This window comes from Nerophis ophidion, linkage group LG22 (assembly GCF_033978795.1).
Source record: "Nerophis ophidion isolate RoL-2023_Sa linkage group LG22, RoL_Noph_v1.0, whole genome shotgun sequence".
NCBI lineage: Eukaryota > Metazoa > Chordata > Actinopteri > Syngnathiformes > Syngnathidae > Nerophis > Nerophis ophidion.
The window spans coordinates 30,046,560-30,068,555 of record NC_084632.1 but is presented as its reverse complement, the minus strand read 5'-3'; the positions used below and the strand labels follow the sequence as shown (position 1 = coordinate 30,068,555).

Sequence of the window (21,996 nt, the reverse complement as noted above, 5' to 3'; positions counted from 1 at the left end):
CGCCAGTCCGGCTGCAGCAAGCAGCTGCAATCAATCACTGGCAATCCACACACCTGAGGCTAAGAACGAGACCTGCCATCATAAGCCTGCACAACCTGCTATCCCATGCCAAAACTTAGTCATCTGTTTCTGTACAGTAAGTGATCATCTAGCTCAGTGGTTCTCAAATGGGGGTACACGGACCCCTGGGGGTACTTGAAGGTAGGCCAAGGGGTACGTGAGATTTTTTTTAAAATTTTCTAAAAATAGCAACAATTTAAAAATCCTTTATAAATATATTTAATGAATAATACTTCAACTAAATATGAATGTAAGTTCATAAACTGTGAAAAAAAAATGCAACAATGCAATATTCAGTGTTGACAGCTAGATTTTTTGTGGACATGTTCCATAAATATTGATGTTAAAGATGTATTTTTTTTTGAAGAAATGTTTAGAATTAAGTTCATGAATCCAGATGGATCTCTATTACTATCCTCAAAGAGGGCACTTTAAGTTGATGATTATTTCTATTTGTAGAAGTCTTCATTTATAATTGAATCACTTTGTTTATTTTTCAACAAGTTTTTAGTTATTTTTACATCTTTTTTTCCAAATAGTTCAAGAAAGACCACTACAAATGAGCAATATTTTATACAATTTAATAAATCAAAAACTGATGACATAGTGCTGTATTTTACTGCTTTATCTCTTTTTTTTTCCAAATAAAAATGCTTTATTCTGATTAGGGGGTACTTGAATTAAAAACAATGTTCCCAGGGGGTACATCACTAAAAAAAGGTTGAGAATCGCTGATCTAGCTCTATGCACTCTTGCTCTCTCTGTGTGTGTCACCCCCCCCCCCCCCACCCTCCATCATGGGGAACTGTCTCGTGTCCTCCTTGTCTTCCTCCCTGCAGCCTGCCTTTGTTCCCACGTTACGAGTTGTGTGTCTTGTCTTCCTGCATTCCCTCTAATTCCCTGGCTGCCTCTTGGATCTCAACCTCCCACCTGGACAGAGACCTTTGACGCCTCTATTGCCCCCGACTACCTGCCTGTCTCACGGACCTTCGAACCTGCCTTTCCCCTCTAGGACTTCCGCCTCCTGCTTTACACTCCCGGTAACGCACACCAGTTAATTTCCACACATAGTCACACACCATACATTATTGTATTAGTCACACTCCATTCTCTAGTTTATTAATATTATTAACATTTTCTACCACTTGTCCCTTTTTGGGGTCGCTGGAGCCTATCTCAGCTGCATTCAGGGGGAAGGCGATGTACACCCTGGACAAGTCGCCTTTAGTTATTTGTTATTTACATTTCTATATATATAAATAGAGCTTATACGCCGTATCCTTCTGCATTTACAAATAACAACATTCCTATAATAAATACTGACTCTACTGGCGTCTGGAAAGTAACCCCCCTGCCATAATCGAAGGAACACTGTATAGCTTAAATAATGACAGTTGATTCTTATGTAGAGTTGAGTCTCTAATGGCGGATGACTGAAATAAAATAAATTACGAAATTGGGTACTTTTATAGGCATCGACCGAATTCTGTCGATACTACCGGGTATCGATTAATGTAAAATCAATATCTATGATACCTTTGTTTAATCTGACATTACGGCCCGTTTCAGATGTGGCCGGTTTCAAACACTTGGAGGGTAAACAAGCACTCCAACTACAATCGAAGAGGACTCAGTTGGACTGCTTCTAGGTAATGTTACAATGTTCAATGCCAACAGAGCAAGTATGCCTGATAGAAAATACTCAAGCTTACAGTAGGGCCGCACTTTTGAAAAAACGCTGAATGCTACTGATTAGCATCAGCGATTACACACAGTGATTTCTATACCTTTAAATTTGGTAATGAAAACTACAACTAAGATGAATGTGCCAATCAAACAGCTGATGTGCAATAAGTACAATACTTAGCTTGAACACATTGTAGGGCGCACCAAAAGATACGAATTTCAGCTTAATGGCAAAGACTACTCCCTGACTAGGCAGCACAGGGTAGTTTATACACTACCGCCATCTAACAATTGCAACTGTATGCTAAAACTTACTTTGTAATACTTGCAAATGAGAATCAGAAATGTTAGAAATTAAGTTATTATTAGTTCACTGTTGAATGTTAAATAAAAATACATATTTCATAATCCAACACGTTCGTAATCATCAACACATAAACACACACAAAAGTACAAAAAATCGGTACTGCTGAGTGTCAGTATCACTACCCAGTAAAACATTATTAAATTGCTCCTGGTATGCTTCACGGTGGCAGAGGGGTTAGTGCATCTGCCTCACAATACGAAGGTCCTGCAGTCCTGGGTTCAAATCCAGGCTCGGGATCTTTCTGTGTGGAGTTCGCATGTTCTCCCCGTGAATGTGTGGGTTCCCTCCGGGTACTCCGGCTTCCTCCCACTTCTAAAGACATGCACCTGGGGATAGGTTGATTGGCAACACTAAATTGGCCCTAGTGTGTGAATGTGAGTGTAAATGTTGTCTGTCTATCTGTGTTGGCCCTGCGATGAGGTGGCGACTTGTCCAGGGTGTACCCCGCCTTCCGCCCGATTGTAGCTGAGATAGGCGCCAGCGCCCCCCGCGACCCCGAAAGGGAATAAGCGGTAGAAAATGGAAAAATGGATGCCAAACATACAGTATGCTTATATAACCATGTCCAGAAAACCACCATATGATGACAGTGGCATGAACTGTTTGTATTGAAATGAAGTAATTTTGTCTGAACTTACTTGTGGCACAGCGCCTCATATCAGGTCCCAGCTCCATGCCATCAGGACAGGCACAGGTATATTTGGGCGAGTGGTCTGTGATCTGAGGCGCCTTCAAACAGAGGTACTCACAGCCACCATTAGGTAAAGTGCCCATGTTACAGGTATCAGGGGCTAGGACACACAAACAAAATCAGGTTAAATGAATGTTCCACTTTAGCGTGTATATAAAAATATACACATAATACAGTAAGAGAAACATAACACATCAAATGTTTCAAATCAAATAATGTATCACATAAATGACAGAATTCCACTGACAAGCTGTGTTCATCATTTTCTGAATGTTCAGTCCCTTTCCCTACTCTGTAGCGCAATGCACCATCTCAAAACAACGTTTGGCGGATGAATGCTAGGCTTTGGAAATACCGTAGAGCAGATTTCTCACAGGAAAGGAACATTAAGAATTAAAGATCAGCCCTACTTTGGTCAGTAGCATCAGCATTAAAGTATAATCGGAAACACCAGCAACGCAGAGCGGAGCAGTGAAGGAAGCAACCATGCAGGGGTTCATCAGAGGGTCTTTTGAATATTTGCATTTTAATCATACAAACTTCAGTAGTGCTTTTAGGAGACTTTATTATTAAATTAATAAACAGATACTGCTGAGGACACGCATACATGCAGATACATCTTCATAATGTACAAAACCCCAAATCAGTGAAGCTGCCACGTTGTGTATTCCGTACATAAAAACAGAATACAATGATTTGCAAATCCTTTTCAACTTATATTCAATTGAATAGACTGCAAAGAAAGACATTTAATGTTCAAATTGAGAAACTTAATTTTAGAATTTAATGGCAGCAACGCATTGCAAAAAAGTTGGCACATGGGCATTTTTACCACTGTGTTACATGGCCTTTCCTTTAACAACACTCCGTAAACGTTTGGGAACTGAGGAGACCAATTTTTGAAGCTTTTCAGGTGGACTTCTTTCCCATCCTTGCTTGATGTACAGTTTAAGTTGTTCAAAAGTCCGGGGTCTCCGTTGTGGTATTTTACGCTTCATAATGCGCCACACATTTTCAATGGGAGACAGGTCTGGACTACAGACAGGCCAGTCTAGTACCCGCATTCTTTTATAATGGCGTGTATAGTGGTATAGTATAGTGGCGCAGTAGGAGAGTGGCCGTGCGCAACCCGAGGGTCCCTGGTTCAATTCCCACCTAGTACCAACCTCGTCACGTCCGTTGTGTCCTGAGCAAGACACTTCACCCTTGCTCCTGATGGGTGCTGGTTTGCGCCTTGCATGGCAGCTCCCTCCATCAGTGTGTGAATGTGTGTGTGAATGGGTAAATGTGGAAGTAGTGTCAAAGCGCTTTGAGTACCTTGAAGGTAGAAAAGCGCTATACAAGTACAACCCATTTATAATTTATCATAATGAAGCCATGTTGTTGTAATGCTTGGCATTGTCTTGCTGAAATAAGCAGAGGCGTCCATGATAACATTGCGTGGATGGCAACATATGTTGCTCCAAAACCTGTATGTACCTTTTAGCAATAATAGTGCCCTCACTGATGTGTAAGTTACCCATGCCTTGGGCACTAATACACCCCCATACCATCACAGATGCTGGCTTTTGAACTTTGAACCTATAACAATCTGGATGGTTCTTTTCCTCTTTGGTCCGGAGGACACGACGTCCACAGTTTCCAAAAATTATTTGAAATGTGGGCTCATCAGACCACAGAACACTTTTCCACTTTGTATCAGTCCATCTTAAATGAGCTCGAGCAGCGTTTCTGGGTGTTGTTGATAAATGGCTTTCGCTTTACATAGTAGAGTTTTAACTTGCACTTACAGATGTAGCGACACACTGTAGTTACTGACAGTGGTTTTCTGAAGTGTTCCTGAGCCCATGTGGTGATATCCTTTACACATTGATGTCAACTTTTTACTGCAGTACCGCCCAAAAGATAGAAGGTCCGTAATAACATCGCTTACGTGCAGTGATTTCTCCAGATTCTCTGAACCTTTTGATGATATTACAGAGCATAGATGGTGAAATCTCTAAATTCCTTGCAATAGCTCGTTGAGAAATATTGTTATTAAACTGTTCGACATTTTGCTCATGCATTTGTTCACAAAGTGGTGACCCTCGCCCCATCCTTGTTTGTGAATGACTGAGCATTTAAAGGGGAACATTATTACCAGACCTATGTAAGCGTCAATCTATACCTTGCTGTTGCAGAAAAAAACCCATATATTTTTTTAACCGATTTCCGAACTCTAAATGGGTGAATTTTGGCGAAACAAAAGTCTTTCTATTTATCGCTCTCGGAGCGATGACGTCAGAACGTGATGTGAGAACGTGACGTCACCTAGGTAGTCAATCGACCATTTTGTCAAACACATTATACACATCGAGTCAAATCAGCTCTGTTATTTTCCATTTTTTCGACTGTTTTCCCTACCTTGGAGACATCATGCCTCGTCGGTGTGTTGTCGGAGGGTGTCACAACACGATTAGGGACGGATTCAAATTTATTTACGTAGAATGTGCATCTATTAGCACGGCATCCTAATCTATGCTAACATGCTGTTTACCGGCGATGCTAAGGCAGACATGGCACAGAGATGTATGGATAACCTGCAGATGCATTTCCAAGGATAAAGTCAAAGAAATCACAAAGGTGAGTTTTGTTGATGTTGTTGACTTATGTGCTATTCAGACATATTTGGTTGCGGCATGACTGCCAGCTAATCGATGCTAACATGCTATTTAGACTAGCTGTATGTACAATTTAAACTATATTTACATTCAGCGTTTCCTTCCACCCACATTTAATGCCAAACAAACATTTACCAATCGACAGATTTAAGTTGATCCAGTGTCACAAGATACAAAACTTCCGATCGTTGGTCTGCACATTTTACCGGCGATGCTAAGGCAAACATGGTCGAATAGCGTCAATAGCTATTTGATCATAGCTTCAGTTTCTTCTTCAATTTCGTTTTCGCTATCTGCCTCCACACTCCAACCATCCGTTTCAATACATGCGTAATCTGTTGAATCGCTTAAGCCGCTGAAATCAGAGTCTGAATCCGAGCTAATGTCGCTATATCTTGCTGTGGTAACCGCCACGCTGTTTGTATTGGCATTGCTATGTGACGTCACAGGAAAACAGACAGTGTCTTCGCAGATAGCGAAAATCAGGCACTTTAAAGCTTTTTTTAGGGATATTCCGGGACGGGTAAAATTTGGAAAAAAACTTCAAAAAACAAAATAAGCCACTGGGAACTGATTTTTATTGGTTTTAACCCTTTTGAAATTGTGATAATGTTCCCCTTTAATGGAAGCTGCTTATACACGCAATAATGGCACCCATCTGTTCCCAATTAGCCTGTTCACCTGTGGGATGTTCCAAATAAGTCTTTGATGAGCATTCCTCAACTTTCTCAGTCTGTTTTGCCACTTGTGCCAGCTTTTTTTAATCATGTTGCAGGCATTCCAAATGAACTAATATTTGCAAAAATAAAAACGTTTTCCAGTTTGAACGTTAAGTATCTTGTCTTTGGAGTCTTTTCAATTAAATATAGGTTAAAAAAGATTTGCAAATCATTGTATTTAGTTTTTTATTTACGATTTACACAACGTACCAAATTCACTTGTTTTGGCGTTTACATGTCCAGGGTGTACACCACCTTCCGCCCAATTGTAGCTGAGATAGGCACCAGCGCAACCCGCGACCCCAAAGGGAATAAGCGGCAGAGAATGGATGGATGGATGTACATTTTCTAATCAAGGTCAGCAATTGTAATTTACTGTAAGAATACGCACAGATTAGTAGAGACACGCATAAAATGCTTTAAAGGGGACCTTTTATGATTTTCCTCTTTTCTAACTAATACATGTTGTTGTTTGATACTGGTTTTAAACAATCCGAATGCATCAAATCAAAAGGTTCATGTATTTGGGCGTGAGCTTGCACGCATACCACAAGGAAGTGTTTAAAATGTAGATTAGAAGGATCATAAGTCGCCTTTAAGCCCAGCAGCTGTTGTGTTTAATTGTGTGTTGATGATTTCACACCATGTGTTCAGCTCAGGTGCTGGCAACTGCATGGCTTGAGCGATATGTCTTAGTTACTTGCAGACCGACAGTAGGCTGTTTGTGGTCCTAAACAAGATTTTGTTTGTGGCCCCATTTTGCTCAGGGCTATAGTGCTGACTGAGGCCAGGTGAGTGTTGTAATTGTCGTCCCTTCCCACATCGCACTTGAAAAGCTGACTATGTGAGTTTTACTTATTTTCTTGAGGGATTTCATAGTGATAAAAACCCTATTTAGAAATTCATAAACCATATTTATCATTCTGTAGCAATCCTATTATTCAATTTATGAATAATTTATCCTTCAAAGAAATTCATATACCACGACCAGGCCCATTACCAATTAACAACGATAAACATGGATTTCACTGTATCAAGCCTGATGACCAAAAAGTAGATTTGGTTAGAGAAGCCCGTGTGTGTGCATAAAAGACACAACCAACAACAATGCAAGTCAAGTACACTCATAAATAGATACAGTGGGGCAAAAAAGTATTTAGTCAGCCACCGATTGTGCAAGTTCTCCCACTTAAAATGATGACAGAGGTCTGTAATTTTCATCATAGGTACACTTCAACTGTGAGAGACAGAATTTGAAAAAAAATCCAGGAATTCACATTGTAGGAATTTCAAAGAATTTATTTGTAAATTATGTTGGAAAATAAGTATTTGGCCCCATTCATTCTTTCCTTAACACGGATCAGTCGTCCTGTCCCCTTAGCAGAAAAACAGCCCCAAAGCATGATGTTTCGCCGCACATGCTTCACAGTAGATGTGGTGTTCTTGGGATGCAACTCAGTATTCTTCTTCCTCCAAACACGACGAGTTGAGTTTATACCAAAAAGTTCTATTTTGGTTTCATCTGACCACATGACATTCTTCCAATCCTCTGCTGTATCATCCATGTATCCTTTTTTGTATAAACTCAACTCGTGGTGTTTGGAGGAAGAAGAATACTGAGTTGCATCCCAAGAACACCATACCTACTGTGAAGCATGGGGGTGGAAACATCATGCTTCGGGGCTGTTTTTCTGCTAAGGGGACAGGACGATTGATCCGTGTTAAGGAAAGAATGAATGGGGCCATGTATCGTGAGATTTTGAGCCAAAACCTCCTTCCATCAGTGAGAGCTTTGAATGGTTGACCAAATACTTATTTTCGACCATAATTTACAAATAAATTCTTTAAAAATCCTACAATGGGAATTCTGTCTCTCACAGTTGAAGTGTACCTATGATGAAAATTACAGACCTGTCATCATTTTAAGTGGGATAACTTGCACAATCGGTGGCTGACTAAATACTTTTTTGCCCTACTGTATAGGAAATAATAAAGTATTAATATTTTATACGTCAAGATGTAATGATTTGTATTCACTATGAATAATATGAATAATTACGTATGAGCAATAAACACAAATAATACATTGAAAAACACAACCCTTTTTAATCAAATATGTTCAATAGTCATGTGTTTATATTACAGATAATGCCATCCATCCATCCATTTCCTACCGTTTGTCCCATTCGGGGTTGCTAGAGCTTATCTCAGCTGCATTCGGGCGGAAGGCGGGGTACACCTTGGAGAAGTTGCCACTTCATCACAGGGCCAACACAGATAGACAGACAACATTCACACTAACATTCACCCACTAGGACCAATTTAGTGTTGCCAATCAACCTATCCCCAGGTGCATGTCTTTGGAGGTGGGAGGAAACCGGAGTACTCGGAGGGAACCCACGCAGTCACGGGGGGAACATGCAAACTCCACAAAGAAAGATCCTGAGCCCAGGGTTGAACCCAGGACAACTCAGGACCTTTGTATTGTGAGGCACATGCACTAACCCCTGTCACACCGTGCTGCCCTCCAGATAATGTATAAAGTTAATTTGAAATGATAAAACAATATGTTGATAGGGCCAAAGGGGAAAAAAAGTGTTCGATTTCTCCTACCGCAGTGATGCCAGTTCAAAACTGATACGCCACTTTTGCATTCATCGAAAAAGTAAACAAAGCACAATACATAAACTAAGAAGAAAAAACAAATTATCTTACCTTAACACCTATCTTTAAGGAAAAGGTTTGGCCAAAAAACAACAGTTCGGCACTTTTAGAAATACATTTATGAATCCGTCACAGTTTGGGCGTTTGAAACAATGCTATATTCGATATTATCCTTGTAGGCTTTTGACTGAAAACAGCCATCATGTTGTTAAACCATCCATCCATTTTCTACAGCTTCTCCCTATACCTGCAGAGCATGACAGCAACAATCATGATCAGCTACTAAAGTGACCAGTCGCCATAATCTAGTTGTTGCGTTAACAACCACAAAGAGTGTTTATGCCAGGGGCCAGCCTGCCCTGCTTACAGTGGGGCAAAAAAAGTATTTAGTCAGCCACCGATTGTGCAAGGTCTCCCACTTAAAATGAGAACAGAGGTCTGTAATTTTCATCATAGGTACACTTCAACTGTGAGAGACAGAATGTGAAAAAAAAATCCAGGACTTCACATTGTAGGAATTTTAAAGAATGTATTTGTAAATTATGGTGGACAAGTTGAGTTTATACCAAAAAGTTCTATTTTGGTTTCATCTGACCACATGGCATTCTCCCAATCCTCTGCCGTATCATCCATGTATCCATTTTGGTATAAACTCAACTCGTCGTGTTTGGAGGAAGAAGAATACTGAGTTGCATCCCAAGAACACCATACCTACTGTGAAGCATGGGGGTGGAAACATCATGCTTTGCGGCCGTTTTTCTGCTAAGGGGTCAGGACGATTGATCCGTGTTAAGGAAAGAATGAATGGGGCCGTGTATCGTGAGATTTTGAGCCCAAACCTCCTTCCATCAGTGAGAGCTTTGAATGGTTGACCAAATACTTATTTTCCACCATAATTTACAAATAAATTCTTTAAAATTCCTACAATGTGAATTCCTGGATTGTTTTTTTTCACATTCTGTCTCTCACAGTTGAAGTGTACCTATGATGAAAATTACACACTTCTGTCATCATTTTAAGTGGGAGAACTTGCACAATCGGTGGCTGACTAAATACTTTTTTGCCCCACTGTACATGTCACTAATAAACTGTGTTTTGATTTTGTTCTCGATAGACAGAACCATAACTGACCACAGTATTTACGATATATAACCTGAAAAAAACGTAACTGGGTTATACTTGTATACAGAGGTGGGTAGTAACGCGCTACATTTACTCCGTTACATCTACTTGAGTAACTTTTGGGATAAATTGTACTTCTAAGAGTAGTTTTTATGCAACATACTATTACTTTTACTTGAGTATATTTATAGAGAAGAAACGCTACTTTTACTCCGTTCCATTTATATACATTCAGTTCGCTACTCGCTACTTTTTTTTTTATCGATCTGTTAATGCACGCTTTGTTTGTTTTGATTTTGTCAGACACTCATTCAAAGTAGGAACTACGCAGGCTTGCGTTTCACCAATCAAATGCAGTCACTGGTGACGTTGGACCAATCAAACAGAGCCAGGTGGTCACGTTACCGTCACACGTAGACCCGACATGTTGAAAAACTTATTGGGGTGTTACCAATTAGTGGTCAACTGTACGGAATATGTACTGTACTGTGCAATCTACTAATAAAAGTTTCAATCAATCAACCAATCAACCAATCAATCAAAAGTGTAAAGGAAAAAAGACACTTTTTATTTCAACCGTACTTCCCGTCAAAAGCCTGAAGACTGATCGCACAGTTCCTGTCTTCACAATAAAAGTGCCGCTCCATCGCGCCTGCGCTAACAAAATAAGAGTCTCCGAAAGCCAGCGCAAACAAACTAGCAAGCTACGGAGTTTGCCGTCAATGTATTTCTTGTAAAGTGTATAAAAACGAATATGGAAGCTGGACAAATAAGATGCCAAAAACCAACGACTTTCATGTGGTATTACACAGGAAGGAGGAACTTTTTTTCTCCTCCATTTGAAAACCGGGACGTTATCAGCACTACTGTCTGATTCCAATCAATGCAAGTCATCAGAATCAGGTAATACACCAACTTATATTCTTGTCTTCATTAAAGATAGGAATCTATATGTTAAACATGCATGTATATTCATTAAAACACCTTTAACGTGAACAAAAACCGCAAAATAAATAAATATAAATTATATACTGTATATATAAAGGTATATATATATATTTATATATATATATATATATATATAAATATATATATATATATATATACATGTATATATATATATATATATGATATGTGTGTATGTATATGTATATATGATGTAGATCACCTCGACTTGGTCATTTATTAAGTAATTGATAAACGTTGAAAAACTTATTGGGGTGTTACCATTTAGTGGTCAATTGTACGGAATATGTACTGTACTGCAATCTACTAATACAAGTTTCAATCAATCAATCAATCAATCAATCAATGCCTACTGAGCCTATGGTGCTGTTAAGTTATTGTGGCTCAATTTGCCTTCATTTTTTTTTTTAATTTTAATGTATTATTATTTAATATATTATATTGTTTTAGTTGCTTAAGAGATATTCCTGGCTCTGAATTTGCTCATTGCTATTTTTATGTTTTTGTGCATTATTTGTTGCTGGAATCATTAAACGAACAGGTTACTCATCAGTTACTCAGTACTTGAGTAGTTTTTTCGCAACATACTTTTTACTTTTACTCAAGTAAATATTTGGGTGACTACTCCTTACTTTTACTTGAGTAATAAATCTCTAAAGTAACAGTACTCTTACTTGAGTACAATTTCTGGCTACTCTACCCACCTCTGCTTGTATAGCGCTTTTCCACCTTTTTAAGGAACTCAAAGCGTTTTGACACTATTTCCACATTCACCCATTCACACACACATTCACACACTGATGACGGGAGCTGCCATGCAAGGCGCTAACCAGGGCCCATCAGGAGCAAGGGTGAAGTGTCTTGCTCAAGGACACAATGGACGTGACTAGGATGATAGAAGGTGGGGATAGAACCAGTAACCCTCAGATTGCTCTGCAAACTTCGCCACGCCGTCCCCTGACAACCTGAAAAACCCACACTGATACTTGTTATTCAGTCACTGAATCATAACTTTGCTTGATGATAGAAGATGAAACTCAATGGTTGCGAGATTTAACATGTTGTGCAACTTTGGATTTCAACACTCAAATAAAATATTTACATCCCCAAACCAAGAAGGAAAAAAAACCGCGTTGCTCATGTCATGTAGAGATGCACCAGATATAGGTCAGGCTGTGGTCGTTTCTGCCTCTTATGTGCAGTTTTAGGGAGCAGTGCATTAGAGAATTCATGTGATGTACTTGGAAAAAGCAACATCAGTCACGCGACATTAAAAGCTGGAGACACACCTGGGCCTCGGTTACAGTGTTTCAGTGACTCTACACTTTTACCTTTTCTGCATTGGAACTTGGAAGTGCAGACAAATGGTAAAATAGAAGACAAGGATGCACAGAAACAAAGACAGGAAAGATACTGAAACATGATATAACAACATGCTACAGAAGCTATGATAGCTTCAGTGTCCTAAAAATGTCATCTGTCGTGTCTCCCCACAACTGAAATGTGAAACATAAAAAAATGCCATAACAAAAAAGACAGTTGTACCGATGACTTCAAGGTAAAATCAGAAGCCTTTGACTGAAATATAAGTATTTGCGTGTATTTTGGAATTAGTTCAGACCCGGGCAAAATACGACCCACGGACCTTGCAAGGCCTTTTAAGCTTTTAAATCCAGCCCACAGGACGTTTCCAAATGATTTTTCCTTAAATCTTCAACATCAAAGCTGTAGTAGGATTTGCAAAGCTACTTTCAAATGACTAAGTTTTGAACTATAGAAAGTATTCCAATAGCAACATGCACCTGGGGATAGGCTGATTGGCAACACTAAATTGGCCCAAGTGAGTGTGAATGTTGTCTGTCTATCTGTGTTTGCCCTGTGATGAGGTAGCGGCATGTCCAGGGTGTAACCCGCCTTCCGCTCGAGTGTAGCTGGGGTAGGTAGGCTCCAGGAACAAGCGGTTAAAAATGGATGACTGGAAGGGTTACAGTAGCAAGAAAGACCGTGCTTTTTAGTGACATACAGTACTTTTAATTACGGTTATCACCGGGACTGCGTCACAGCCGCGGCAAGAAGACAAGGCTTGGTGGGTAGGGTATGTTTACAGAGCAGGCAGCAAGAGCTTTAATATATGCCGTGTTTGTCATATCTTTGCTGTGTGTTTAATTGATTGCATGTCGAGGATGTCGTCTGGGAAGTGAACGAGGAACGTTCATATTCTTACAATATTTAGTGTTTAATTGCTCATAATTCATATAATACATCCCACATTCTTTATACACTTACATTCTTGGTGTCTTATTCAATAAAAACTAACATTTTATATGTAGATGTCCGATATTATCGGCTGATAAATGCTTTAAAATGTAATATCGTAAATTATCGGTATCGGTTTTAAAAAAAGGAAAATGTATGACTTTTTAAAATGCCGCTGTGTACAAGGATGTAGGGAGAAGTACAGAGCGCCAATAAACCTTGAAGGCACTGCCTTTGCGTGCCGGCCCAGTCACATAATATCTACGGCTTTTCACACACACAAGTGAATGCAAGGCATACTTTGTCAACAGCCATACAGGTCACACTGAGGGTGGCCGTATAAACAACTTTAAGACTGTTACAAATATGCGCCATACTGTGAACCCACACCAAACAAGAATGACAAACACATTTGGGGAGAACATCCGCACTGTAACACAACATAAACACAACAGAACGAATACCCAGAACCCCTTGCAGCACTAACTCTTCCAGGACGCTACAATATACAACCGACCCCCCACCCCCAACCCCACTCAACTCAACCTCCACATGCTCTCTCCACCATGAATTGATTAACGTGGACCCCGACTTAAACAAGTTGAAAAACTTATTCAGGTGTTACCATTTAGTGGTCAATTGTACGGAATATGTACTGAACTTTGCAATCTACTAATAAAAGTATCAATCAATCAATCAATCTCAGGGAGAGCATGTTCCAAATTCCAAGCTGCTGTTTTTGAGGCATGTTAAAAAAATAATAAATTGGCACTGCCATGTTGGGACTTTTTTCCATAACTTAAGTTGATTTATTTTGGAAAACCTTGTTACATTGTTTAATGCATCCAGCGGGACAACATAACAAAATTAGGCATAATAATGTGTTAATTCCACGACTGTATATATCGGTATCGGTTAATACCAGTATCGGTAATTAAGAGTTGGACAATATCGGATATCGGCAAAAAAGCCATTATCCGACATCTCCAATTTTAGATATACATACCAGTTACTCTCTGTGATTGGAACCATTCATTAAATGACTGTCTTTTGCAAATCCTGTTTAGGGTCACCAGGGCCGCTCCTAGTTAAATTGGAGCCGAAAGCAGAATTTAGTTTTGAGCCCCTTTTGCATTACAATTGTTTTTTTATTTATTTATGTGAAATTATTATTATATACTTCACTTTTTACTTTCTACTTAAAGCTTGAATTTAATTTCATAATGTGACTAAGTGGACAAATCCAAGTTTGACCTGAACTTCTCTGCTTTTACTGATACTTTTTAAAATCTTTGCCTGTATTTCTATTTTCAGTTCTTATTGTGTCTCATTATTTGTTTCTATATGTGACAATGTTTGCATTTTAGCGCTGTCCTCCTGTGTTGGTGAGCCAAAGAAAATGTACCACCGAGCTAGACCATAAGTTAAGTTAAAGTGCCACACAGACACCAGGTGTGGCAAAGTTATTCTCTGCATTTGACCCATCACCCTTGATCACCTACTGGGAGTTGAGGGGAGCAGTGAGCAGCAGCCGTGGCCGCGCCCGGGAATCATTTTGGTGATTTAACCCCCAATTTCAACCCTTGATGCTGAGTGCCAAGCAGGGAGGTAATGGGTCCCAGTTTTATAGTCTTTGGTATGACTCGGCCGGGGTTTGAACTCACAACCTACCGATCTCAGGGCGGACACTCTAACCACTAGGCAACTAGATTTATTGTATTCTAATTAGATATTTTCGTTTTGTAATAAAACAGACAAAACATATTTTTTTCAAAAATAAATTTTTATGTGTGCAAAAAAACATTACAAAAATTATAAACTAGGGTTGTACAGTATTCCAGTACTAGTAAAGTACTGCAGTACTAATGAATCAAAAACGGGTACTATATCGGTAAAATACCGGTTCCCTTTTTTTTAATTTTTGAACGGGCATGACTGAGCGCCGTTGTCACGTCGTGACATCGCTGGTTTTACGGGCAGAGGACAACCACGGAGTACTTACAAGCAGACACAGTGTGTCGACAAAAAAGGGAGAATGGATGCATTTTGGCTTAAAAGTTAACGATAAAACTATCACACTGAAATGCCTCTCTACAAGACGTGGTTCAAAACATGGCTAGCTCGCTAGCGGCTAACGTCAATCCGCAGTCGGCAGTGTTTTAGCTACTTTTAAATCACTAATCCTTGCCTCCATGGAGACTAACAAAGTTTCTTACAAGTATCGTCCTTGCAGGACGAGGAATAGCTAAACATGCTTCACTACACACTGTAGGAGGATAGAACAGCTCTCTGGCGTCATCGCTAACAAACACTAGCGCTCCTCAATGTAAACAAATGCCATGGGTGGACCTACACCTGACATCCACTGTAATGATACCAAGTAAAAGAGCGTATCTAGTCGACATGACAATGATTACATCTATATCTAGTCGACATGACAATGATTACATCTATATTTTTTATCACTGATACGATTGTATATACGGCGGATACTGCCCTCCAAAATAGTTTCTCTCGTTTTGAGGAAATAACATTAGAGGAATTGTTACAACGTGTAAATGGAATAAAACAGACATGCTTACTTGACCCTCTTCCTGGGAAACTGATCAAGGAGCTCTTTGTATTATTAGGTCCATCAGTGCTAAATATTATAAACTTATCACTCTCCTCGGGCACTGTTCCCCTAGCATTCAAAAAAGCGGTTATTCATCCTCTTCTTAAAAGACCTAACCTCGATCCTGACCTCATGGTAAACTACCGACCGGTGTTTCACCTTCCCTTTATTTCAAAAATCCTTGAAAAAATTGTTGCGGAGCAGTTAAATGAACACTTAGCGTCTAACAATCTATGTGAAACCTTTCAATCCGGTTTCAGGGCAAATCACTCCACGGAGACAGCCCTCGCAAAAATGACTAATGATCTATTGCTAACGATGGATTCTGATGCGTCATCTATGTTGCTGCTCCTCGATCTTAGCGCTGCTTTCGATACCGTCGATCATAATATTTTATTAGAACGTATCAAAACACGAATTGGTATGTCAGACTTAGCCCTGTCTTGGTTTAACTCTTATCTTACTGATAGGATGCAGTGTGTCTCCCATAACAATGTGACCTCGGACTACGTTAAGGTAACGTGTGGAGTTCCCCAGGGTTCGGTCCTTGGCCCTGCACTCTTCAGCATCTACATGCTGCCGCTAGGTGACATCATACGCAAATACGGTGTTAGCTTTCACTGTTATGCTGATGACACCCAACTCTACATGCCCCTAAAGCTGACCAACACGCCGGATTGTAGTCAGCTGGAGGCGTGTCTTAATGAAATTAAACAATGGATGTCCGCTAACTTTTTGCAACTCAACGGCAAAAAAACGGAAATGCTGATTATCGGTCCTGCTAGACACCAAACTCTATTTAATAATACAACTCTAACATTTGACAACCAAACAATTAAACAAGGCGACACGGTAAAGAATCTGGGTATTATCTTCGACCCAACTCTCTCCTTTGAGGCACACATTAAAAGTGTTACTAAAACGGCCTTCTTTCATCTCCGTAATATCGCTAAAATTCGCTCCATTCTGTCCACTAAAGACGCTGAGATCATTATCCATGCGTTTGTTACGTCTCGCCTCGACTACTGTAACGTATTATTTTCGGGTCTCCCCATGTCTAGCATTAAAAGATTACAGTTGGTACAAAATGCGGCTGCTAGACTTTTGACAAGAACAAGAAAGTTTGATCACATTACGCCTGTACTGGCTCACCTGCACTGACTTCCTGTGCACTTAAGATGTGACTTTAAGGTTTTACTACTTACGTATAAAATACTACACGGTCTAGCTCCATCCTATCTTACCGATTGTATTGTACCATATGTCCCGGCAAGAAATCTGCGTTCAAAGGACTCCGGCTTGTTAGTGATTCCCAAAGCCCAAAAAAAGTCTGCGAGCTATAGAGCGTTTTCCGTTCGGGCTCCAGTACTCTGGAATGCCCTCCCGGTAACAGTTCGAGATGCTACCTCAGTAGAAGCATTTAAGTCTCACCTTAAAACTCATCTGTATACTCTAGCCTTTAAATAGACTCCCTTTTTAGACCAGTTGATCTGCCGTTTCTTTTCTTTTTCTTCTATGTCCCACTCTACCTTGTGGAGGGGGTCCGGTCCGATCCGGTGGCCATGTACTGCTTGCCTGTGTATCGGCTGGGGACATCTCTGCGCTGCTGATCCGCCTCCGCTTGGGATGGTTTCCTGCTGGCTCCGCTGTGAACGGGACTCTCGCTGCTGTGTTGGATCCGCTTTGGACTGGACTCTCGCTACTGTGTTGGATCCATTGTGGATTGAACTTTCACAGTATCATGTTAGACCCGCTCGACATCCATTGCTTTCCTCCTCTCTAAGGTTCTCATAGTCATCATTGTCACCGACGTCCCACTGGGTCATTATTGTCACCGATGTCCCACTGGGTGTGAGTTTTCCTTGCCCTTATGTGGGCTTACCGAGGATGTCGTGGTGGTTTGTGCAGCCCTTTGAGACACTAGTGATTTAGGGCTATATAAGTAAACATTGATTGATTGATTGATTGATCGTCACAAAACTTTTTTACTTTTTAAAAATGTATGTTATGCTTATAAACCCAAGGAATATCTCCAATGTAAGATCCTAGAACTACTTGGGGCGGTATAGCTCGGTTGGTATAATGTCGGCCGTGCCAGCAGCTTGTGGGTTGCAGGTTCGATTCCCGCTTCCGCCATCCTAGTTGTGTCCTTGGGCAAGACACTTTACCCACCTGCTCCCAGTGCCACCCACACTGGTTTAAATGTAACTTAGATATTGGGTTTCACAATTCACTTGGTATCAGGTCGAGACCTAAATTTGTGGTATCATCCAAAACATATGTAAAATATTCAAACAACAAAATAATAGGTTTTTGTTTTTTTTACATTTTACCAGAAGTGTAGATGGAACGTATTAAAATGAAAAATAACCAACAGTAAATGAACAAGTAGATTAATAATCATTTTTTACAGCTTGTTTCTCATTATTTTAAAAAAAAATAATAAAATGGGCAATGACTCAATATGTTACTGCATATGTCAGCAGCCAAATAATTAGCCTTTGTTTGCTTACTTACTACTAAAAGACAAATTGTCTAGTATGTTCATTATTTAATTTAAGGCCAAACTTCTTCTTTGGTTGCAATAACATTTAATGTATCATAAGATTTTTTGTTAAAATAAAGCCAATAATACCATTTTTGTGGTCCCCTTTGTTTAGAAAGGTATCAAAAAGCTTTGAAGAGCATTGAAATACCTTGAAATACATTCTGGTCCCGGTATTAAAATACTGGTATCGGGACAACCTTACTATAAACAATATTTGCATACAGTCCTCTCACATCTTTGGCCCGGATTTGGTCCCAGTATAGCAGTTTTCTGGCCCAGCACTAACACTCTGCACCACATATATTTGTAGTGAAAGTTAATTTTATTCATTAATTGACATTTTACACGCGCTTCTTGGGGGTCACCATGTTTTTGCAAAATAGTTTAGCTAACTGAAAACGGGATGAAAGGTAAAATAAGGAAGGGACAGAATTTAGTTCGGAATAATTTGAGAAAGCTTACGGAGTTAATTTAGTCTTGCCGAACATAGTAGTTGCTTGGCATGCATGTTTAATTGCTGTGATATGTCTTTGAGCAGACGTCTTGGATTTATAATGAGACAGTGCAATTAATTCCCTACTGACGAGAACGCTTTGAGCTTTGATTGAGGGCAGGAAACGAGGCATGAAGATATAAATGCTAATTGTCATATGGTAATGGTGCCATGGTAATTCATAGACAACAGAATGTTTGTAACGAAAATTTTGCGCCCATTTGTTGGAAGAAAAGAAAGCACAGTGGACACACAAATTCGCATGTACAGAAGAGTGTGTTAAAAAGTGTTTGCACAGTGCTAAAATCTAATGCTGTACACAATTTATCCTGAAATAAATTAGAAATATCATATTATACTGAAAAATGTGCACCCATTTGTTGGAAGAAGAGAAAGTACAGTGGACACACAAATACGCATGTAAGCAAGAGTGTGTTAAAAAGTGTGTTCGCACAGTGCTAAAATCTAATACTGTACACGATTTATTCTGAAAGAAATTAGAAATCCATCCGTCCTTCCATTTTTTACCGCTTGTCCCGTTCGGGGTTGCGGGGACTGTGAAATCCATCCATCCATTCCCTACCTCCTATTCCGGTTGGGGTCGTGGGGGGCGCTGGTGCCCATCCCAGCCACAATTGGGCGAAAGGCGGCGTACACCCTGGACAAGTCGCCACCTCATCGCAGGGCCAACACAGATAAACAGACAACATTCACACACTAGGGCCAATTTAGGGTTGCCAATCAACCTATCCCCAGGTGCATGTTTTTGGAAGTGGGACGAAGCCGAAGTACCCAGAGGGAACTCACACAGTCACGGGGAGAACATGCAAACTCCACATAGTAAGATCCCGAGCCCGGGATTGAACCCGGGACTACTCAGGACCTTCGTATTGTGAGGCAGACGCACAAACCCATCTTCCACCGTGCTGCCCTTGTTTGGGACTGTGAAATATCATATTATATTATCATCCCCAGATATGGTCAAAGTATGGCAGCACGGTAGACCAGGGGTTAGTGCATGTGCCTCACAATACGAAGGTCCTGAGTAGTCCTGAGTTCAATCCCGGGCTCGGGATCTTTCTGTGTGGAGTTTGCATGTTCTCTCCGTGACTGCGTGGGTTCCCTCCGGGTACTCCGGCTTCCTACCACCTCCAAAAAAACATGCACCTGGGGATAGATTGATTGGCAACACTAAATTGGCCCTAGTGTGTGAATGTGAGAGTGAATGTTGTCTGTCTATCTGTGTTGGCCCTGCGATGAGGTGGCGACTTGTCCAGGGTGTAAATCGCCTTCCGCCCGAATGCAGCTGAGATAGGCTCCACCACCCCCCGCCACCCCAGAAGGCACAAGCGGTAGAAAATGAATGGATGGATGATCAAAGTAACTCGCCAAGCAAATATTAGCAGAAGGCAATCGTCGCAAACATGAATTATAAATTCATGTAATCATTGTTTGGAAAAAAAAAAGGCCCCGAATTATGTCATATATGCATAGCAAAGCATGGCTGTATGCAGGCCGGCCTACCCTTTGGCTGCCTGCGTTCATGGAACACCACCAGGTCCAGAGGGTTATTGAGGTGCTCAGCTACCTTAGCCACATCATTCCCTGTCAGGCGGTTGGCGCTGTAAATTGCTTCATCCTCCAGGTCGGTCCAGTATATGCGATCCTAGACAGAGAAGTTATGAAATTAGTGATTTTTTTTATTTGTTTATTTTTTTTTAAATTTGCTGAATTAAAAAATAACTTTTCCACTTTGTCATTATGGCATGTTGTCTGTATAATTCTGAGGACACAAATTAATTCATTTTATTTTAGAATAAGGCTGTAATATAAAATTTCCATGTTTTGTGATCATTGTGTTATGTTACTTCAATACTCCATTAGTTCCTGTTTTTTCACTCCCTTGTTTTGTTTCCATGACAACTCATTGGTTTCACCAGACTCATTTGGACTGACGCACCTGTTTTCAATCATGAAGAGACTATTCAAGCCTGTCTCTTTCTGTTGGTCTTTCTGGTGTCATCACTCTGTTTCATGATTAGTTCACGCTGCTTGTTTCATGCAATTTCTTAGTCCATGCTGCCCTACCCACGTGACCGCAAGTAAGTTTCTGTTTATTAATGCCACAGTTGGTGTCTTTTGTTTCTTGCCCATAGTTTACGTCAAAATGCTAGTTTTGTTTCCAGCGTTAAGTTTTGTGCCTCCACTGCAAGCGCCGTTTGTTTGTACACGTTTTGTAGTAAAAATTAAAAACCATGTATTTACCTTCACGCCATGTGCCGTCACCTTCCCTTGCATTCCGGGAAAACAAACTACACCATAGTGCCCGTTCTGACAAAAATGCAAAAACTAAGAAGAGCTGTGAATACTTTCTGAATGTACCGTAATGGACTGTCAGAAATAGAAATATTATAAATATTGTCTATTTGGCAATATTATATATGGGGCGGTATAGCTCGGTTGGTAGAGTGGCCGTGCCAGCAACTTGAGGGTTGCAGGTTCGATCCCCGCTTCCGCCATCCTAGTCACTGCCGTTGTGTCCTTGGGCAAGACACTTTACCCACCTGCTCCCAGTGCCACCCACACTGGTTTAAATGTAACTTACATATTGGGTTTCACTATGTAAAGCGCTTTGAGTCACTAGTGAAAAAGCACTATATAAATATAATTCACTTCACTTCACATTTTTAGAATTGTATAGCTTCTAGATTACTTAAGGCAGTGGTTCTCAAATGGGGGTACTTGAAGGTATGCCAGGGGGTACGTGACATTTTTTAAAAAATATTCTAAAAATAGCAACAATTCAAAAATCCTTTTTAAATATATTTATTGAATACTACTTCAACAAAATATGAATGTAAGTTCATAAACTGTGAAAAGAAATGCAACAATGCAATATTCAGTGTTGACAGCTAGATTTTTGGGGACATGTTCCATAAATATTGATGTTAAAGATTTCTTTTTTTGTGAAGTAATGTTTGGAATTAAGTTCATGAATCCAGATGGATCTCTATTACAATCCCCAAAGAGGGCACTTTAAGTTGATGATTACTTCGATGTATCACTTTTTAGTTATTTTTATAACTTTTTTTTCCAAATAGTTCAAGAAAGACCACTACAAATGAGCAATATTTTGCACTGTTATACAAT

At 40.1% G+C, this 21,996-nt stretch overlaps 1 protein-coding gene across 5 annotated transcripts in view; it reads right to left on the bottom strand.

Moving 5' to 3' along the window:
• Window positions 1-21,996, bottom strand: part of lrp8 (low density lipoprotein receptor-related protein 8, apolipoprotein e receptor) — a 438,760-nt gene that overhangs the window by 33,830 nt on the left and 382,934 nt on the right. For all 5 annotated transcript variants that reach the window (XM_061883665.1, XM_061883666.1, XM_061883663.1 and 2 more), the window contains exons 14-15: window positions 20,371-20,512; window positions 2,752-2,904 (exon numbers count right to left, since the gene is read on the bottom strand). In XM_061883665.1, the coding sequence (XP_061739649.1) occupies window positions 2,752-2,904; window positions 20,371-20,512 (295 nt within the window). The remainder of the gene's footprint in view (window positions 1-2,751; window positions 2,905-20,370; window positions 20,513-21,996) is intronic.